Source organism: Drosophila elegans, unplaced genomic scaffold (genome assembly GCF_018152505.1).
Source record: "Drosophila elegans isolate 14027-0461.03 unplaced genomic scaffold, ASM1815250v1 contig_814, whole genome shotgun sequence".
Classification (NCBI taxonomy): Eukaryota; Metazoa; Arthropoda; class Insecta; order Diptera; family Drosophilidae; genus Drosophila; species Drosophila elegans.
In genome coordinates, this window is record NW_024546167.1 from 1,950,863 (window position 1) to 1,966,365 (window position 15,503).

The 15,503-nt window shown below is 34.7% G+C and overlaps 3 protein-coding genes across 3 annotated transcripts in view; 2 read left to right on the forward strand and 1 right to left on the reverse strand.

The window, feature by feature from the left end:
• Positions 1-887: 887 nt before the first annotated feature.
• On the forward strand, positions 888-1,951 carry LOC108142105. The gene is made up of 2 exons (XM_017265802.2): positions 888-1,471; positions 1,727-1,951. Exons 1-2 carry the CDS (start codon positions 968-970, stop codon positions 1,916-1,918), a joined length of 696 nt encoding a protein of 231 aa, XP_017121291.1. The 5' UTR covers positions 888-967; the 3' UTR covers positions 1,919-1,951.
• Positions 1,952-2,131: 180 nt separating this feature from the next.
• LOC108142106 (coiled-coil domain-containing protein 43) lies at positions 2,132-3,950 on the reverse strand. The gene is made up of 3 exons (XM_017265803.2): positions 3,677-3,950; positions 3,397-3,618; positions 2,132-2,627 (listed from the first exon to the last, which is right to left on the reverse strand). The coding sequence occupies exons 1-3, from the start codon at positions 3,839-3,841 to the stop codon at positions 2,385-2,387; spliced, it is 630 nt and encodes a 209-aa protein (XP_017121292.1). The 5' UTR covers positions 3,842-3,950; the 3' UTR covers positions 2,132-2,384.
• A 461-nt stretch (positions 3,951-4,411) lies between these two features.
• LOC108141773 (neurogenic protein mastermind) overlaps positions 4,412-15,503 on the forward strand; it is a 91,835-nt gene continuing 80,743 nt past the window's right edge. The window contains exon 1 of the mRNA XM_017265273.2: positions 4,412-4,880. The gene's annotated coding sequence lies outside the window, so the exon portion shown is untranslated. The remainder of the gene's footprint in view (positions 4,881-15,503) is intronic.

A 15,503-nucleotide genomic window follows, 5' to 3' on the forward strand; every position in this document is an offset into this window, starting at 1 on the left:
ATCTACCGACTTTTGGTTTTGTTCAGAAAATTTTTTCAAAAACATATCCATTATTTACTACCCCTTTCAACCAAAAAAAAACATCAGTTTATACTACTAGATAAGTATACGAAATCATAATTTGAAACAATTAAAGATAAATTTTGAAAAAAGCAACAATAAAAAATTAAAATAAAAAAAAATAGTTATGAAAACTTAGAACTTATTTTTGTTTAAATTATAGGTTAAGCTCAACATATTTTCTTATGTTAAAAAAAATTACAATTTCAAATGATATATTTAATATATTTATATTTCGATTTAAGTTCAAATAAAAACGAAGGTTAGTTGCTCATAAGAAAAATTTGCGCATATGTTATTGAAATCTAAATGTAATTAAATAAGTATTTGTGATTAATGAACTTATTTATACTTTGTTTTATACATTTGATTTGCAAAATTACCCAATAAATCCAATAAAAAATATTTGCACTGGTTGCGCAAAAACCATTTAACTGCTTAAATACCCATAATGAAAAAATTTTATTTATTACTAGTTGATACTTTTAGGCCCAAAACAGCCAACTGTTGATTAGAAATAAATATTTATATTAATTTTCGGAAAAGTGCATAGAGGATTTAAGCTCTGACCTACTTTTGACCAAGTCCTAAAAGATCAAGCTCATACGAATCAGCTTTCAGGATGTGTTTGCAGGACTCCCATCGGGGAAAATCGCATAAGCTTCTTTGGCCAAACTTTTCCGAATTGCCTTATAAAAGATGCAACACTGAAAAGCTCTGCAGCTGGAGAGCTTTGTATGCGAGAGAGGACGAGCTGCAACCCTCAAAGGATGAAATCAGGGAGACCGAGACCCCCTTATGTGCGGGCAATGGAATGGGCTTTTTCGGAGTCAACAATAAAATTTTCAGTCAGCTTTGAGACGCAGCAGCCACAGCAGCAACAGTAGTAGAGAATTTTCCCAACAGGATGCGGAGTCGCACGGAACTGGTGACCACCACTTTCGAGGAGAGCGACGAGGAGGACTTCAGTCCGGACGATGACTCCGACTCGGAGGAGGACTGGCGGCCCACCAAGAAGCGTCCGACCAAGCCAGCTGGCACCGAAGGCGGCAGGAAGCGGAAATCGGCGGCAGTCAATGCCTCGAAGGCGAAGCGCCGCCTGGCCAAGGTGAGCGACGAGGAGTCCGACGACCAGGATGACCTAGAAACGGATCCCAGCGACGACGACTTTGACTTTCCCTCGACGAGCACTTCAAAAAGGCCCCAAAGTCTGCCGCCCAAGAAGCAGTTCGTCAAGCTAAGCCAACTGGATTTGCTGGTAAAGAAGTCTGATCTTTTGGAAAACGACTGGCTCAAGAACAATCGATTGTGTCTGTGGCGTAAGGACGAGCAGACGAATCTGCTCCAGAAGTATCTGCGTGTAAAATCGGCCTCTGAGGAGGAGGAAATGCTCTTCACCTCCAGTTCGGTGGTAAGTCAAATTTTCTTCTGGTTGTCATTTAAAGAGGGTTTTAAAATCGAATTTCTGTTTAAGTTATGTCATAAAATTGATTGTGTTTTATGAAACCAAATAGTGTATAATCAAAATTCGATTGGGTTTATCCGTTAAAAATCTAGTGATAAATGTGGTGACATAAAAACTTAAGTTTATAAAACTCAGTGACAGCCATGAGAATCATCAGATATTTTAAATAATATATACTATCTAATAAATTTGTTACTTTAGTATTCCAGTTGGGATGACCAGCAGGCGAGCGATTTCATAGAGGTCAAAGTCAACTGCTTGGATCCCAATAACAGACGCATTAAACTACACGATCTAGAGGCGGTTAAGAAAATCTCTGAGGAATTGCAATCGGAGAGGGAAAAATCGTCAACATCGGAAAAAGAAGAAGCTTCGGAGGCGGAAGATGAATAGCCAGATGAAGATGATTCTTAAACAACTATTAAATATACGCAAAACTAACATTTTCTTTAGTAATTAAATCTAGTTGGCCAAGTTAGCGTTAAACAACCAATTTCCTTATAACAGCAGTCATGTGAAGACAACTTTAAATTTAATTTAGTATATTTAAAGAATTCCGAAAAAGCAAGAAAAAAATCAAAAGAAAAGTAAAGCACTTTAAGAATATCAATTTAAAAAGGTTGGTGTTTTAATTGTAATACATTCATTATATGCATTATATTCGCTTATATGCATTATATGCTTATTTCGCCTATAAGCCTATATGCATTGTTGACAGTTACTGTATTTCATTTGTCTTTGCTGCAAATATCGATATATGCAAACACTTTCTTACAGCTTTTGCGTATAAGCGACTTTACAAAGTTGTATAAATCGGTTTGTATAGGAAGGGACTTAAGATTTGCACATTCGAGGACGGTTACCGCCGCCGTTCGCCTTTGACGGTTTTGCGCTTTTCCTTCTTTTCCTCACGCAATTGCTTCTGCTTTTCGCGATCCTCCTTATCTTTTTGCTTCTTGGCCGCGCTGTCCAGTCGAGCCTGCTCCCGCTTTTCCTTGGCAAGCGCCTGGACATCGGATTTGTTGGTATTCTTGGCTAGAACTCCACTTTCATCATCGCTTTCCGGCTCCGAATCGTCCTCGTCCTGGTTCACAACAGCAGTCTGTGGAGGGGAAAAGTATTATTCTTTGCTTTTATGGAAAATAATAAGCTCATTAAAAATAAGATTTAAATTTATTGTATTTATATATATATACAGGTTAGCATAGCTTTCGTTGGCCAAAAAAAAAAAATAATTGTAGTTAATAATATTTAATATACAGGAGATTAATCTTACTATCTCACTTGTTAAAAAAGCCACAATAGAGATAGTCTGGAGAAAAACTGGCAATATGTGGCAATAAAAATGTCACCAAAGTGAACAATCACCGACTTAAAACGAAAAATTGCTATAAAAACCAGATGGAGCTGGAGTAACCTGGTCAAAGTGTAATTTGTTTGTGTGAATTTGTAAACTAATTAGAACAGGATGCCGAGAAAATGTAAAATTTTAACACACAAAATTAAAGAAGAATAATAAAAAAGCATTAAAGTTATGAAGACAAAATTGAACTCAACCAAAACATAACTTAGCTGCTCAATGCAGGACTTTAAATTTAAGTATTTAAAATAGAGCACAAAAAATTAAAAAAAACTAATGCTACTACAAATAAAAATTGTTCAAGGTAAAAGTTGTGGTGCAGAGTGGCCCTGCTCAAGGAATTTTGACAGTATACTAAGCATTATAAGATGCTGTATTGAGTAAAAAACACTAAACTGACCATGCTTAAGTGGCAATAAAAATAAACACTTAAGTGAGGAATAACAAATTGCCTTTGAAGTCAACAAAATGCTGTGAAAACCGGATGTGCTGGGATATTTGCGACAATAACCTGGGAGTACTGGGCTAGAATCTGCTGCTTGATGCGGCGCTCCTCCTCCGTGTATTCACGCTCCTTGTTGACGGCGGGTTGCAGCTTCTGTTGCTCCAGCAACTTGGCCAGTTGGGCATTCACATCGATATCCAGACCTTTCTTGGGCGGATCGTCGGCGCTGGGGTGACATTGAAACCATTTCTGGAGTATGGTAGCCACCAGTTCGTCAATATTGGGAGCCTACAAAGTGAAAACTTCTTTTGTTTATAAATTGGTTCTACTATTGTCCTTAACTTACCCCTGTTTCGCTGAGGATTCCCTCGAGAGCCTCGGTTTTTTCGTCCGTCGTTTCCTCATCGCCCTCTAAAATGCCAATAATATAGGATCCAAAAATACTCTCGTCCGTATTCAGTTTACGTAGCTGCTCATTTAGCCAACTTTGGAACTCCTCGCTGGCACTCATGGCTTCTTAAGACTTAGGATTTATATCATATATGGAGGGTTTTTTTACCGAGATGAACGGGCAGTGACAAATCAGCCGCAAAAGGCAACAAAAAATTTTATTCTAAAGCATGTGGTGCAGTGTTGGTAAGTGGCCATGGAAAAACAGCTGTTATAACAGAACTGCCAATTGGCATACAAAAACTTTGACACTGGGAAACACGTTATATATATAATATATTTAACCAAAATCGAAAAATAAATTTCTTAGATTATATTAATATATTTATATTTAATATCATTTTTAAATTTATTTACCGAATTACTTTCCAAAAACTTTCTGCTGGCAACGCTGTAATGTAACACAACTGTTAATCAACTGTTAAAAATCCGCAAACAGCTGATTGCCAAGTGTTGGGTAATACCTGTTCACCTTTCAGTTGTTTGCCGACCTTAAAAATCTTTACGCTTTTTATAACAAAAGAAATTGTTAACTGTTGTGTTGTTAAAACTTTGTCAATCTTATTAACTATGTTCTCTGGCTTGCCAGCTATTTAGTTTTTATAAAAACTACGTTTCGTGTATAAATTGTAACTGTTTAATGAAGCATCTAAAGTTATAAACAAATTTAAACTGTTTTGTGCGTACTTCTGTATGTGTGATTTTACTTTGAACTTGTGTTGGTGTCTTCATTTTGTGATAACTCGCAGCGTACAAAAACAATAACAATTTACAGAAACAACGTCACACGTCTGCGACACCTGCGTCGTTGTTGTTATTGTCGCCAAAGTTGTTGTTGTTGTTGCTGTCGTCGCCTTCGGCTTTTGTTTATTTGTTGCTGGGCGTCTCGTCGGCAGACGCGTTATAAACAAAAAAAAAAGGAAAGCACACACACACACACACGCGTGTGCCGTTGGCAACAAGTAGAATATATACAAACAAATTTCATACATCGCTATATTCGTGTGTAATCACAAGACGTCGAAGAAATCCCTTAAAATATAAGAAAACTCTTGGGAAAGAAATCGAATTGCACTTTGGATTCAATTTTCACTTTTGAGGTGAGTTCTTTTTAGTATTTAAAAATATTATAAAGTTGTGGCAGGTCCTGAATTGGAAAAGTCAAAGGTTTGGATAATTGACAAATAAGACTGATTGTACTTTGCACCCGTTAAACTATGAACTAATTAGAAACATTTGTTAAATACTGATTGTCAACAATTAGAAATAGAAATAAAAAAACACGAGTTTAAGTATTCTGTATTTATATATATATTGCTGTATTGTTAAAAAAAAAAGTCAAAAGCAAAGATATTCTTTGAAAAAGTAATATCTTATTTAAAGTGTGCAATGTAATGTTTTTTTATTTAAAATAAATGTACAGCATATAGATAAAATTAGAAAAAAACAAGAAAGAAAGCAAACTTCGGCAAGCCGAAGTTCATATACCCTTGCAGCTATTGCAAGAATTAAACATTTTTGAAAACATTAAAATTATAATTTACTTGCGTATAAGTTTAAAAACATTGAAGCTATGATGATTTGCAGCTCAATTATTTGATAGTTATTTTATATATTTTTATTGTTCCTATGGGAGCTATATGATATAGTCGTCCGACTTTGATGAAACTTAAACCGTAAATTGGAAATATTTAACCATTACTAAATGTCGAAGAACTAAACAAAAAATTAAAAAACAGAAAAGTTATAATTTTTTTTCATTTATTTCTCCGATTGTTCCTATGGGAGCTATATGATATAGTCGTCCGACTTTGATGAAATTTAAACCGTAAATCGAAAATATTTAACCATTACTAAATGTCGAAGAATTAAACAATTAAAAAACAGAAAAGTTATAATTTTTTTTCATTTATTTTTCCGATTGTTCCTATGGGAGCTATATGCTATAGTCGTCCGATTTTGATGAAATTTTTACCATAATTCTGAAATATTTAACCATTGCTTTATGTCGAAGAACAAAACAAAAAATTAAAAAACAGCAAAGTTATAATTTTTTTTCAATTATTTTTCCGATTGTTCCTATGGGAGCTATATGCTATAGTCGTCCGATTTTGATGAAATTTAAACCATAATTCTGAAATATATAACTATTGCTATATGTTGAAGAACTAAACAAAAAATTAAAAAACAGCAAAGTTATAATTTTTTTTCATTTATTTTTCCGATTGTTCCTATGGGAGCTATATGCTATAGTCGTCCGATCCGGCTCGTTCCGACTTATATACTACCTGCAATAGAAAGACAACTTTTGGGAAAGTTTCATGCAGATAGCTTTAAAACTGAGAGACTAGTTTGCATATAAACGGACGGACAGACGGACAGACGGACGGACAGACGGACGGACAGACGGACATGGCTAGATCGACTCGCCTAGTGATGCTGATCAAGAATACATATACTTTATAGGGTCGGAGATGTCTCCTTCACTGCGTTGCAAACTTCTGACTGAAATTATAATACCCTCTGCAAGGGTATAAAAATTTAATCAAAACATGAAATACTGAAAATTTTCTTTTTCGGGTTGTAATGTTTTATTTACTAACTAACAAAATGTATTTTTATATTTAAATTGTGGTGTTATTTTATCTTCGAAAGTTTTAAAACATGGTCACTATTACATAGATATATTTTATAGCTTAATTAACATCCTTGCTTTGGAAGAAAATAAACGTAATGAAAGCAAAGTCTGGTTAATATGTTTTCAGTAAATGATATGACAAATATATTTATAATATAACAATAAAAGATATAACAAGTAACCTTTTGCTTTCCGTTTGGTTTTTCAACACTTATCTAATGTATTATTATTTTTATTAACATATTTAATTCTAAGAACATTTCTGATTTAAAAAAAACCTATAATCATTGGCTTATAACCCAATCCAATCCTTGAGTTTTTCCGGGGGAACTGTCAGCATCTTGCCACCCCAAACGCTTTCCCCCACTTTGCTCCTTCGCTTATCGACTTGTGGCCTCAACTCGAGCTGTGTTGACTGTTTTTTTAATGGCCCACAACGTTGCAGGGATTGTTTATGAGCTTGTAAATGTGAGTGTCTTACACTTTCCCATCTGTGTGTGCATATTCATGTGGGCTCCTTTGCGACCGCGTCTGTGTTTGTGTATGCATAATAAATGCCATTAAAATTAAGTAATTGACGCAAGCAGCGAGCAGACGACACCCGTTAAGGGGCCAAAGGGGCGGTGTTAACTGATTCGGCGGAAAAGGAAAGCAGGGGGAAAAGGTACAAACCGGAAAATGAAAAACACGGCAAACGAAGACTGCAATTTTTAAAAAACTTTGTTCCCCCTCTCACTCCCTCTTGGCCTCTACCCTTACACGATTCCTTCTCTTTCACTCACTGCAGAATTCGTCATTAAATTTGAGACTCATTTAAATTTCAGCGAGCTCATAAAATTCACACGTTTCATTGCTTACGCTTTTGAAGACAAGCACAGTGGGTTATAGTTAAAGGTTTCCCTGCAAAAAAGGTGTGCATATTTTTTTTAATTTTATAATTTATTTCAAATATGTATATAAAATATTTTTATAAAAAAAAATAGGCAACAAAAATAAACATTTTTTTGTGATAAAAAATTATTAAATCTTATATTACAAAATATAATTTTAAGCTTAAATGTAATTTATCATATCTTTTATTTTAACTATAATGTTTTGTAAACACCATTAAATATATTATAAAAGTGAATTTTCATTGAATACAACTTTTTAATTGTGGTTTCATAGTAAAAAAAAAATTGAGCGGCAAATTTTGTTCTTTCACGAATAATAAACGACAAATTATGGTAAAAAAAAACTTTAGATTTTGAAAGTTGTACTGCTAACTTCATGCACATATTGGTTTTATCATTATCTTTTGAATTTCGTGTCCCACTGTTCATAGTCTTGAGTTTTAACTGCCATTCGGCAGTTGGCACGCCCTCGCCCATAAAGAATTTCTTATTCGCATGTTTTCCTGGGTATTTTTTATGGCGGATTTGCTTGATGGCTTGTCGCTGCATCAGACCAAAATCTTGGCTCTAATTGTGGGAAAGAAGCGAATTGATTTCCATATCATAAACTCAAGCTTGCGGCCAGGCAATTAAATGGAAAACGCAACAAGTCAAAAGCAGAAATGAGACAATTTGCCAGGGGAGTGGTATTTTGTAGGAAACCCCCGCACTTCACATAACAAAATCAATTCAACAACGGGTGGGTGGGCTTTTCGGTCTTTTCGGTCTTTTCGAGGATGCCACGGGGCGCTTATCCTGTAAAGTACTTTCCATTCTTGTTGCTCGTGGAATTTTCCTGGACCACCAACAGCGAAAGCAAGAGCTAATTCTGAATGGGGTGGTGATGGGCGCTTTGTGGGGTGTGTGTGTGTGGCTGAGATCTCTATAATACCATTACTTGGGTGGTCGTGTTTCCACGTTGTGTGGACTGGAAACATATGGTCTCTTCTTGGTTTCCCAAATGAAGAATTTGCTACACTTACGTTGGATTAAATAAAAGGAATAGGAAATGGAGGTGTAAACATCAAGAGAATTTAAAACTATTAAAGGTTAATAAACAATGTATAACACACATATTTGCTTTGCAAATCTTATTTCAAATAAATGATAATATTGTAATGTAATGTCAATGCAATAAAACACGTTTTTTCATGATCATTGCACCAATCAAAAAATTAATATAAAGTTCGATATGTAGATATAAACATAAAAAGCATTTAAAATAATTGAGGCTTATTAATAAATATGATGTTAGGTCAATAAAATAAAACCCGTTTTATTTTTATCATTAGTTCAATCTAAGTAATTATAAATAGTTGTAAGCATTTGTATAATAAAAAAAATTAACAGCTTTACATTTGTAACTATTATCTTATCTTATCTTAATATTTATTATTAAACTTTGATCATTGCTTCAATCTAAGTAATTATAAATAGTTGTTCGTAGATCAGATAATTATTAAAGAATAAATTAACAGTTTTTCATTTGTAACTATTATTTTATCTTACCTTATCATTTTCATTTAATTTAAATCTTAACCTTTAAGTGTATAGTAACTATTTAACTAAGTTTGAACAATCGACAAAAAAGAAATTCACTTTTAGAATTACCAGTTAGTTTTATAAATATATATTTTAAATTTAATTCTATATTGGGCAAGAAAAACCTATAAAACCTGCTCCAAAAGTGATAGGTTGTGAGCAAGGCCATCTGCTTTCTGCTGGAGTCTTCCTAAAATATTCTACTTTATCGTGGGGTCCTTTGGCAAAGGATTTGCGATTCCAGTTGGGATGCTAAATAGCACCCTGGATTCCCGAACTCCATCCATTTGCCCTGGAGGACTGACTACGCCCGGCACTCGGTAATGTGATTGAAAGGCTTCTTCGGTTGGCTGCCAGTTGGATACCGTGCGCGGCACCATGGGCGGTTGATGGATTCCATTCACAGTGCCTCGTATCCACTTAACTATTTCGATGGATTGGGGGGTGGGGGGGGGGCTTGAGTTGTTGTTGCTACTGCCGCTGACATTTTCATTTTGTTACAGTTGGCTACAGTTTTCCCGCTGTCGCTTTACTTGTGCTGTATCATTGCCATGTCGTTTGACAAATTGTCTGGCCAAAGGAGGCTGGGAGGATCAGGGATACTGGTCGCCAGCCCTAAAATGTGTGTCAATAAATGTGTGTTAAAAATACCGTTAGGCAGAGTGGAGCCTCCACTTGGGTCACGTTGATATACGGGCCCGAAGAGCGCCTCCTGTTGCGTCCCAACAATCTCAGGCGGTGGTCCCTCCCCCTCCCCCATTTCTATCACCATTTTCATGTCGGATTCCCCTTCTTCCGAGTCTAGCCTGCTCGCAAACAATTTTCAATTAAGCGCACAATCACGATAAATAAATCTCATTGTGCAAAAAGCCAGTTTCATCTACACGAGCTTAGCTTAACTTGGATTTTCTCCCAATGTACAGCAATTTTCTGTGGTTTTTCATGCCATTACCAGGGGGGGTTTTCCATGAGCAGTAGCAGTAGTGGGCGGTGGGCGGTGGTGGGGAGCTGCCTGCAATAAAACTCCACCCAGGTAGCGACTTCATTGCAATCTTCAGCAGCTTTTCCTCCAGCGTTTGCTGGCTAACACGCTTTTGCTTCTAGCTGCTGATGGCTAATGCTCTTCGCACAAGCGGGTTAGTTGGCTTTATGCGGCAAAGTTGGTAACCCATGAATCATACAATTAATTATCGGGTTATTGTGTGAACTCACATAATTTAATTATACATTGTTCAAGCGCTGGCAATGGTTAAAAATTGCTTGCAAATTTTAAAACAAGTGGCGAACGCAATTAAATTAAAGCTAACTGAAGAAAACAATAAGCTGTCTATTGTTACTTGTGAAAGGATGACAAGTTCCCAAAACTCCTTCAAATTAAATTAACATTTGACCTAACTATTTCTTTGAAATATTAGACATTGTTATATCTAAACTAATTAAATTAATAAAAGGCAGACAAAATAACTATATATTATCAAAATTGACAAAATTCCTGATAAGTGAATTCCGAATTCGCATTGTTTTAACCAACATCCTTTTCCTGCTTATGTTTCACTTCCTAGCCATAAATTCTGCGGTTAAAGAGGCAAGTATAGAGAGAAATTGAGAGAAGTAGTAGTGGCTAGTGGGCAATATGTTGGAATAATGTTGATATATGAGCATGGATTGCTATTTACGGGTTGCACGATATTTTAAAGCTATATATTGCTGCGTGTGGTCGAATTTAACAAACTACAAAACGAACCCCAATTAATATACACAAATGAGCTAATTGAGTAGAAGTAAAAATAAAATACAAGCAAATTCAATCGAGCGAAATTTAACAAGATTTCCGTGAAGCGAAGGCAGCTCTAATGGATAGAAGCTGCTCATCCGCCCCCCTTCCCTCGACACACAAATTAAGCAAAACTTTATACACCCCCGTCCAGATCCTCATAGCTCCCCTATCAAAATAAAGCGACCGAGGGCCAAACTTGATTTCGCAGGAGAACATTTCTTATAAAGTAAATAATAAATCAGCGGCGAGACGATATATGAAAATGAAAGAAGTGTACATAAGCTGAGATTCACACACATGGCTTTTTTTTGGCTGCAGGGATATATCCACAGCATTGTGAGGCTGAAAAGAATCGCCTAAAACCTACCCATAGAAGATTTAGTGGCTTCGTCTTCTGGCTTTCGTTGCTTAGGTAGCTCAAAAGGAAGTAAACAGGATTTCAGCTTTACCAGGAATCTTTTTTTTTGGTTTTTTTTTTTTTTTTTTTTTTTTGACCGTGTTGTTTGTGTTTGTTATGTCTTTAACCTCTCGGACATTAGGTACAAAATAGTTTGATATTTGGGGGTCTTCCTCTGGCTTTTGCTTAGCTTTGCATTTGTGTGTGTGTGTGTGTGTGTGTGTTTGTATTTACTTAAGGAAATTCGATATATTTAAATATGTATATTATTTTATGGGCTCATTTCTGCTGCTGTTGGCGCTCCTCGCCCGGGCGTTCTCTTAATAAATTCCCTGAATTTTAATAAATGATAAGACTCGTGTAATTTGAAGACATTGTACATAATTTCTGTCGTCTTTTTCCATTGGCCATGTGTGAGAACATTTTAGAAGATTGGTTTGAATGTTTATACGAACGTTATAATAATGTATGTATGTTATTTATGTTTGTATAAAGTCAGTCACTTGATGCCCTTGTTTCGGAGAATTTTTTTTGGCACTAATATTGGTCGTATTTTTTATGTATTTTTTGTGGAATTTTAAGAAGCTTCAAATGGGGAAACGAAATGTATATTTTTCAGTATTTATAAACAAAACATTATAAAATAAAAACCCCTTTTTTCGACTTCTTTAAAGCTTAAACAACAATATGTAATAATATTTTTTTATGAATATTTTCTCTTTGTGTGTTTGATGCTGCCTTTTTAACCCGTTCGGAATTTGTAATTAAATTTCATAAATATGAAAAAAAAGAAGACAATTTCCATGGGGGTTCACATTGCACATTCGATCAATTATTCATTAAAATGCACTTTGGACTCGGTTTTATGGGCATTTCCTATTTACACTTATCGTGTTGTTTTCGGTTTGCCTGCCTGCCTGCTTATTTGCCAGGTTTCCATGCTTTTCTGCACAAGTGAGCAATTATTTGTGCAACATAATTAAAATTTTATTAATTCATAAACAAATGCGCAGAGAGCGTACACACAACTGGGCGCAGAAGAGGAAGGAAGGACTCCACGCTGCAGTTGCCTTTCAGCACTTCATCAACGCCAAATGTTGATGTTTCTGCTGTTGCTGTTGCTGCTGCTGCATCATTCATAAAAAATGCCATAAATGCAGACACAGCAACAACATCGGCACGTAGAGTAGCTGCTGCCGCCTCCCTTAGCTCACCTTTCCAGGTGCGATTTTCACACTCGACACACCCGCTCCTTTTCACCCACAAGCAAGCTTTTCTACCAACCTCGTCACCTTGTCAATTTTACATGTAGAGCACGTGTCGCTGCTCGTGCTCAGATGTTGTTGTTGCTGCTGCTGATGTTGCTGCTGTTGCTGTTGTTGCTGCTGTTGCTGTTGCTGCTGGCAATGTAAATTTCTTCCTCAACTCTAATTAAAGAGCTCTTCACAAGTCCTCCTTGAACCTGCAACACCATCAAAACGGGTAACTGCAATACAGAAACTTTTAATTTGATACACGGCAAACTCCAGGAAAATAAAAGCTGAAAAACACACAAGAAAAAAGTGCACAATAAAAACCGTGTCTTTTTTTCTATCTTTCACGGTTGCAACACCTGTCGAATTGTGGACATCAGCATTAAATAGAATCCAAATAAAACAGTGCCGGGGGAAAATATATATAAATATGTTAAATATAAAGCTTGCGGCGAGAGCAGTCACAGAGAAAACCCAGCAAAAAAAGCGAACACGGCAAATACGGAGTAGAAGAAATGCACACAGCACAATATAAAACAAACAGCACGAACAAAATATTAACAAAATATAACTCTCGAAAATAGGTAAAAAAAAAAAAACAAGATCGAGACATAGCTTTATGTGTGCTGAAACTTAGACAAATATGAATATAAGCAAATAGAAAGATATTAAATATTTACCAAATGGCAAATGGAAAGTTTTCTTACCGCGAATTCGAAACGCGTGTCGAAAACAATTGTAAAAGTAAATAATCCAAAATAATGAACTTTTGACACACTTTAAAATAAAAATACTGCTGCTTTAAAATAGAATTTTAATTACTTTTGTTCATTTTTTATTTACTGATTTTATTAAGGCTCACAATTTTATTTTTAGGCTCACAAACAATTTTAATCACATTTGTGTTATTATTTTTTTAGTACTATACTAATTTCATTATTATTAGTACTGTAATAATTAATACAAAGTGTTTTTCAATCAAAAAGTTTTGCTCAATATCTGTTTTGTAAGCTTATTAATGGAGTCAAGACGAACCAAAAAAATCATACTAAGATATAATTGTTTTGTAAATAATAAAAAAAGGGATAATACGAACCAAAAAAACACAAGTTCAATTTTTTTTTTATTAACTTATCGCCTTGATTCGCTAAATAAGATAACAAAATATTAACTCAAGAATGCTGCTCTTTTGCTGCTATTTTCGCTCAAAAAACTAATTTTAAACTATGATTTTTGTTATATAACCTATAATGATTTTACATTCCCTGATTTTAACAGATTATGATCAGTATCATGTTTTTTTTACACATATATTCCAATATTTATTATTAACGGGTGCATATAAAATTTTTCAAAATTACAGAAGGCATAAAAGTATACTATTTTTACATAAAAATAAATTATAACTTTATTTTTAGCTTGATATATAAACTACCAACTTACTAATCAACGTCTTTTAACGACATTAAAATAATATTAGTCGAACCAAATTTTCAGGAATAATGATAATTACAATTGTAAATGTTGTAATTATGACAACACATATTCTTTATATTAAATATAGTTTTTTTCATCTTAAAATGCTTATATATTTTTTAGTTTTCATAATTTTTCCTTGAAACCAAATGGAGTAACAGCCACTGAAAAAATCCGTTCAATGTTTTCCGCAAACAAATCCAAGGCAAAGGCCCTGGCAAACAAACAATCAAAAAATATAAATACAATCATATTCGCATGAAGTTTTGGCCAAAAACGCCTTCGTTTTGGGTTCCCTTCCCGGCTTTGATTTTAATTTTGTGTTGTTGCTCTAGCGTGGCAAAATGAAGAGGGGATTTTCGCGGGGGGGGGGGGGTCCACAAAACAGTAGGTGGCTGAGGGGAATCGTCTGCACACAGAGATTTATGGCGTCACGTTGGCAACTACTGGTTTTGATTTTTATTTTTAGAGTTTACCTTACGCCGCGCTCTAACAATTCGCGGCTTCATAGCTGCTGGCTTTATAATTGCTTTTTTTAAATTCACTTTTTTGACAGCTCTTTCTCTGCTCTTTTTCTACAAATTTATACTTGATTTGGCTCAGGTAAAAGTGAGACCCAACTTGAGGTTAAAATTTACAGAACTCTTTTAAGGAAAATTTGGAGGATCAGTTCAGGTTGCTGGGTGGCCATCAAGTGTCACCCGATTTACTCTATTCTTTAATGCACTCAATCATTTTTCTGAGTCATTTTGTATCTAATTGTTAGCAACATTAACAAAAAAAAAAACGCAAACGTAGACATAAAGAAAATGGCAAGTTTAAAGTTTTTAAACAGTCAGCAATTAAAGTTCCTCTTGATGTCGCTGTCAGTTTGGCAATGGTTTGGTGTTGCTGGCCATTATGTGCATAAAATCACCAACAACATTAGGAGGGCTAACCAAAAACACAAAATATACAATTGTCATGCATAATTACGGCTCGGAAAAATCCAAAGAAAACCTCGAGTGTTGACAAAAAGAAGGGTTTTCAGGGAAGAATCTTAAGTTGGCTTGCCAAATTCTTGGCGGGAATTAAGCTTAATTTCTAGAACGTTGGAGCTAGGAAATAGACAACAAAATTTCATAATGATGTCATTGGCAAGCGGTTAGCTCAATTCTCAGTTCAGTTTTGGCAACATTAGAAAAACTAAATGTTTAACATGAGTTCACAAACTAAACGAAAGCAATTTTCATATTATTAGGATGTTTTGTTTTCATGCTCTACAATCTTAAGTTCTAATAATTTTCTAACAATAATACGAATTTCCAAAATTTGTAGTTAAGTATTTAAAATATTTTCAACTAAAACGTTCTTTCTACAAAATTAAATAAATATTTTTATTTTTACTTGAACTTTAAAATTTTGTTTTATTTTTTTAGATCTTTAACAAAATTTTTAACTTTCAAGGGTAAGTAATTTCATATTTTCACATAAATAAATCCATTTTCAACCAACAAGAAAAGTTATTTTTCACACAGTTAAACTAATACTACTTATTTTCGGGCTTCGAGATTTAAAAAGAAAAACTAATTGCAAACAAAGGTCTAACTCTTATATCTCAGTTAGTAAAATGTATGGACTATAAAAAGACAAACATAACCATAATTTAGCATATGTATATTTGATTAAAGACAAAAAGGGAGTGCTTAAAACTGCTTAAAACCAACGT

Bases quoted from the DNA above. Each gene is read 5' to 3' on its own strand.
- LOC108142105 (XM_017265802.2), top strand. From the start codon at position 968: ATGCGGAGTCGCACGGAACTGGTGACCACCACTTTCGAGGAGAGCGAC. The intron at 1,472-1,726 runs GTAAGTCAAATT...TTGTTACTTTAG, and splicing joins TCTTCACCTCCAGTTCGGTG to TATTCCAGTTGGGATGACCA.
- LOC108142106 (XM_017265803.2), bottom strand. From the start codon at position 3,841: ATGAGTGCCAGCGAGGAGTTCCAAAGTTGGCTAAATGAGCAGCTACGT. The intron at 3,619-3,676 runs GTAAGTTAAGGA...TTCACTTTGTAG, and splicing joins GAATCCTCAGCGAAACAGGG to GCTCCCAATATTGACGAACT. The intron at 2,628-3,396 runs GTTATTGTCGCA...TCCCCTCCACAG, and splicing joins TTCTAGCCCAGTACTCCCAG to ACTGCTGTTGTGAACCAGGA.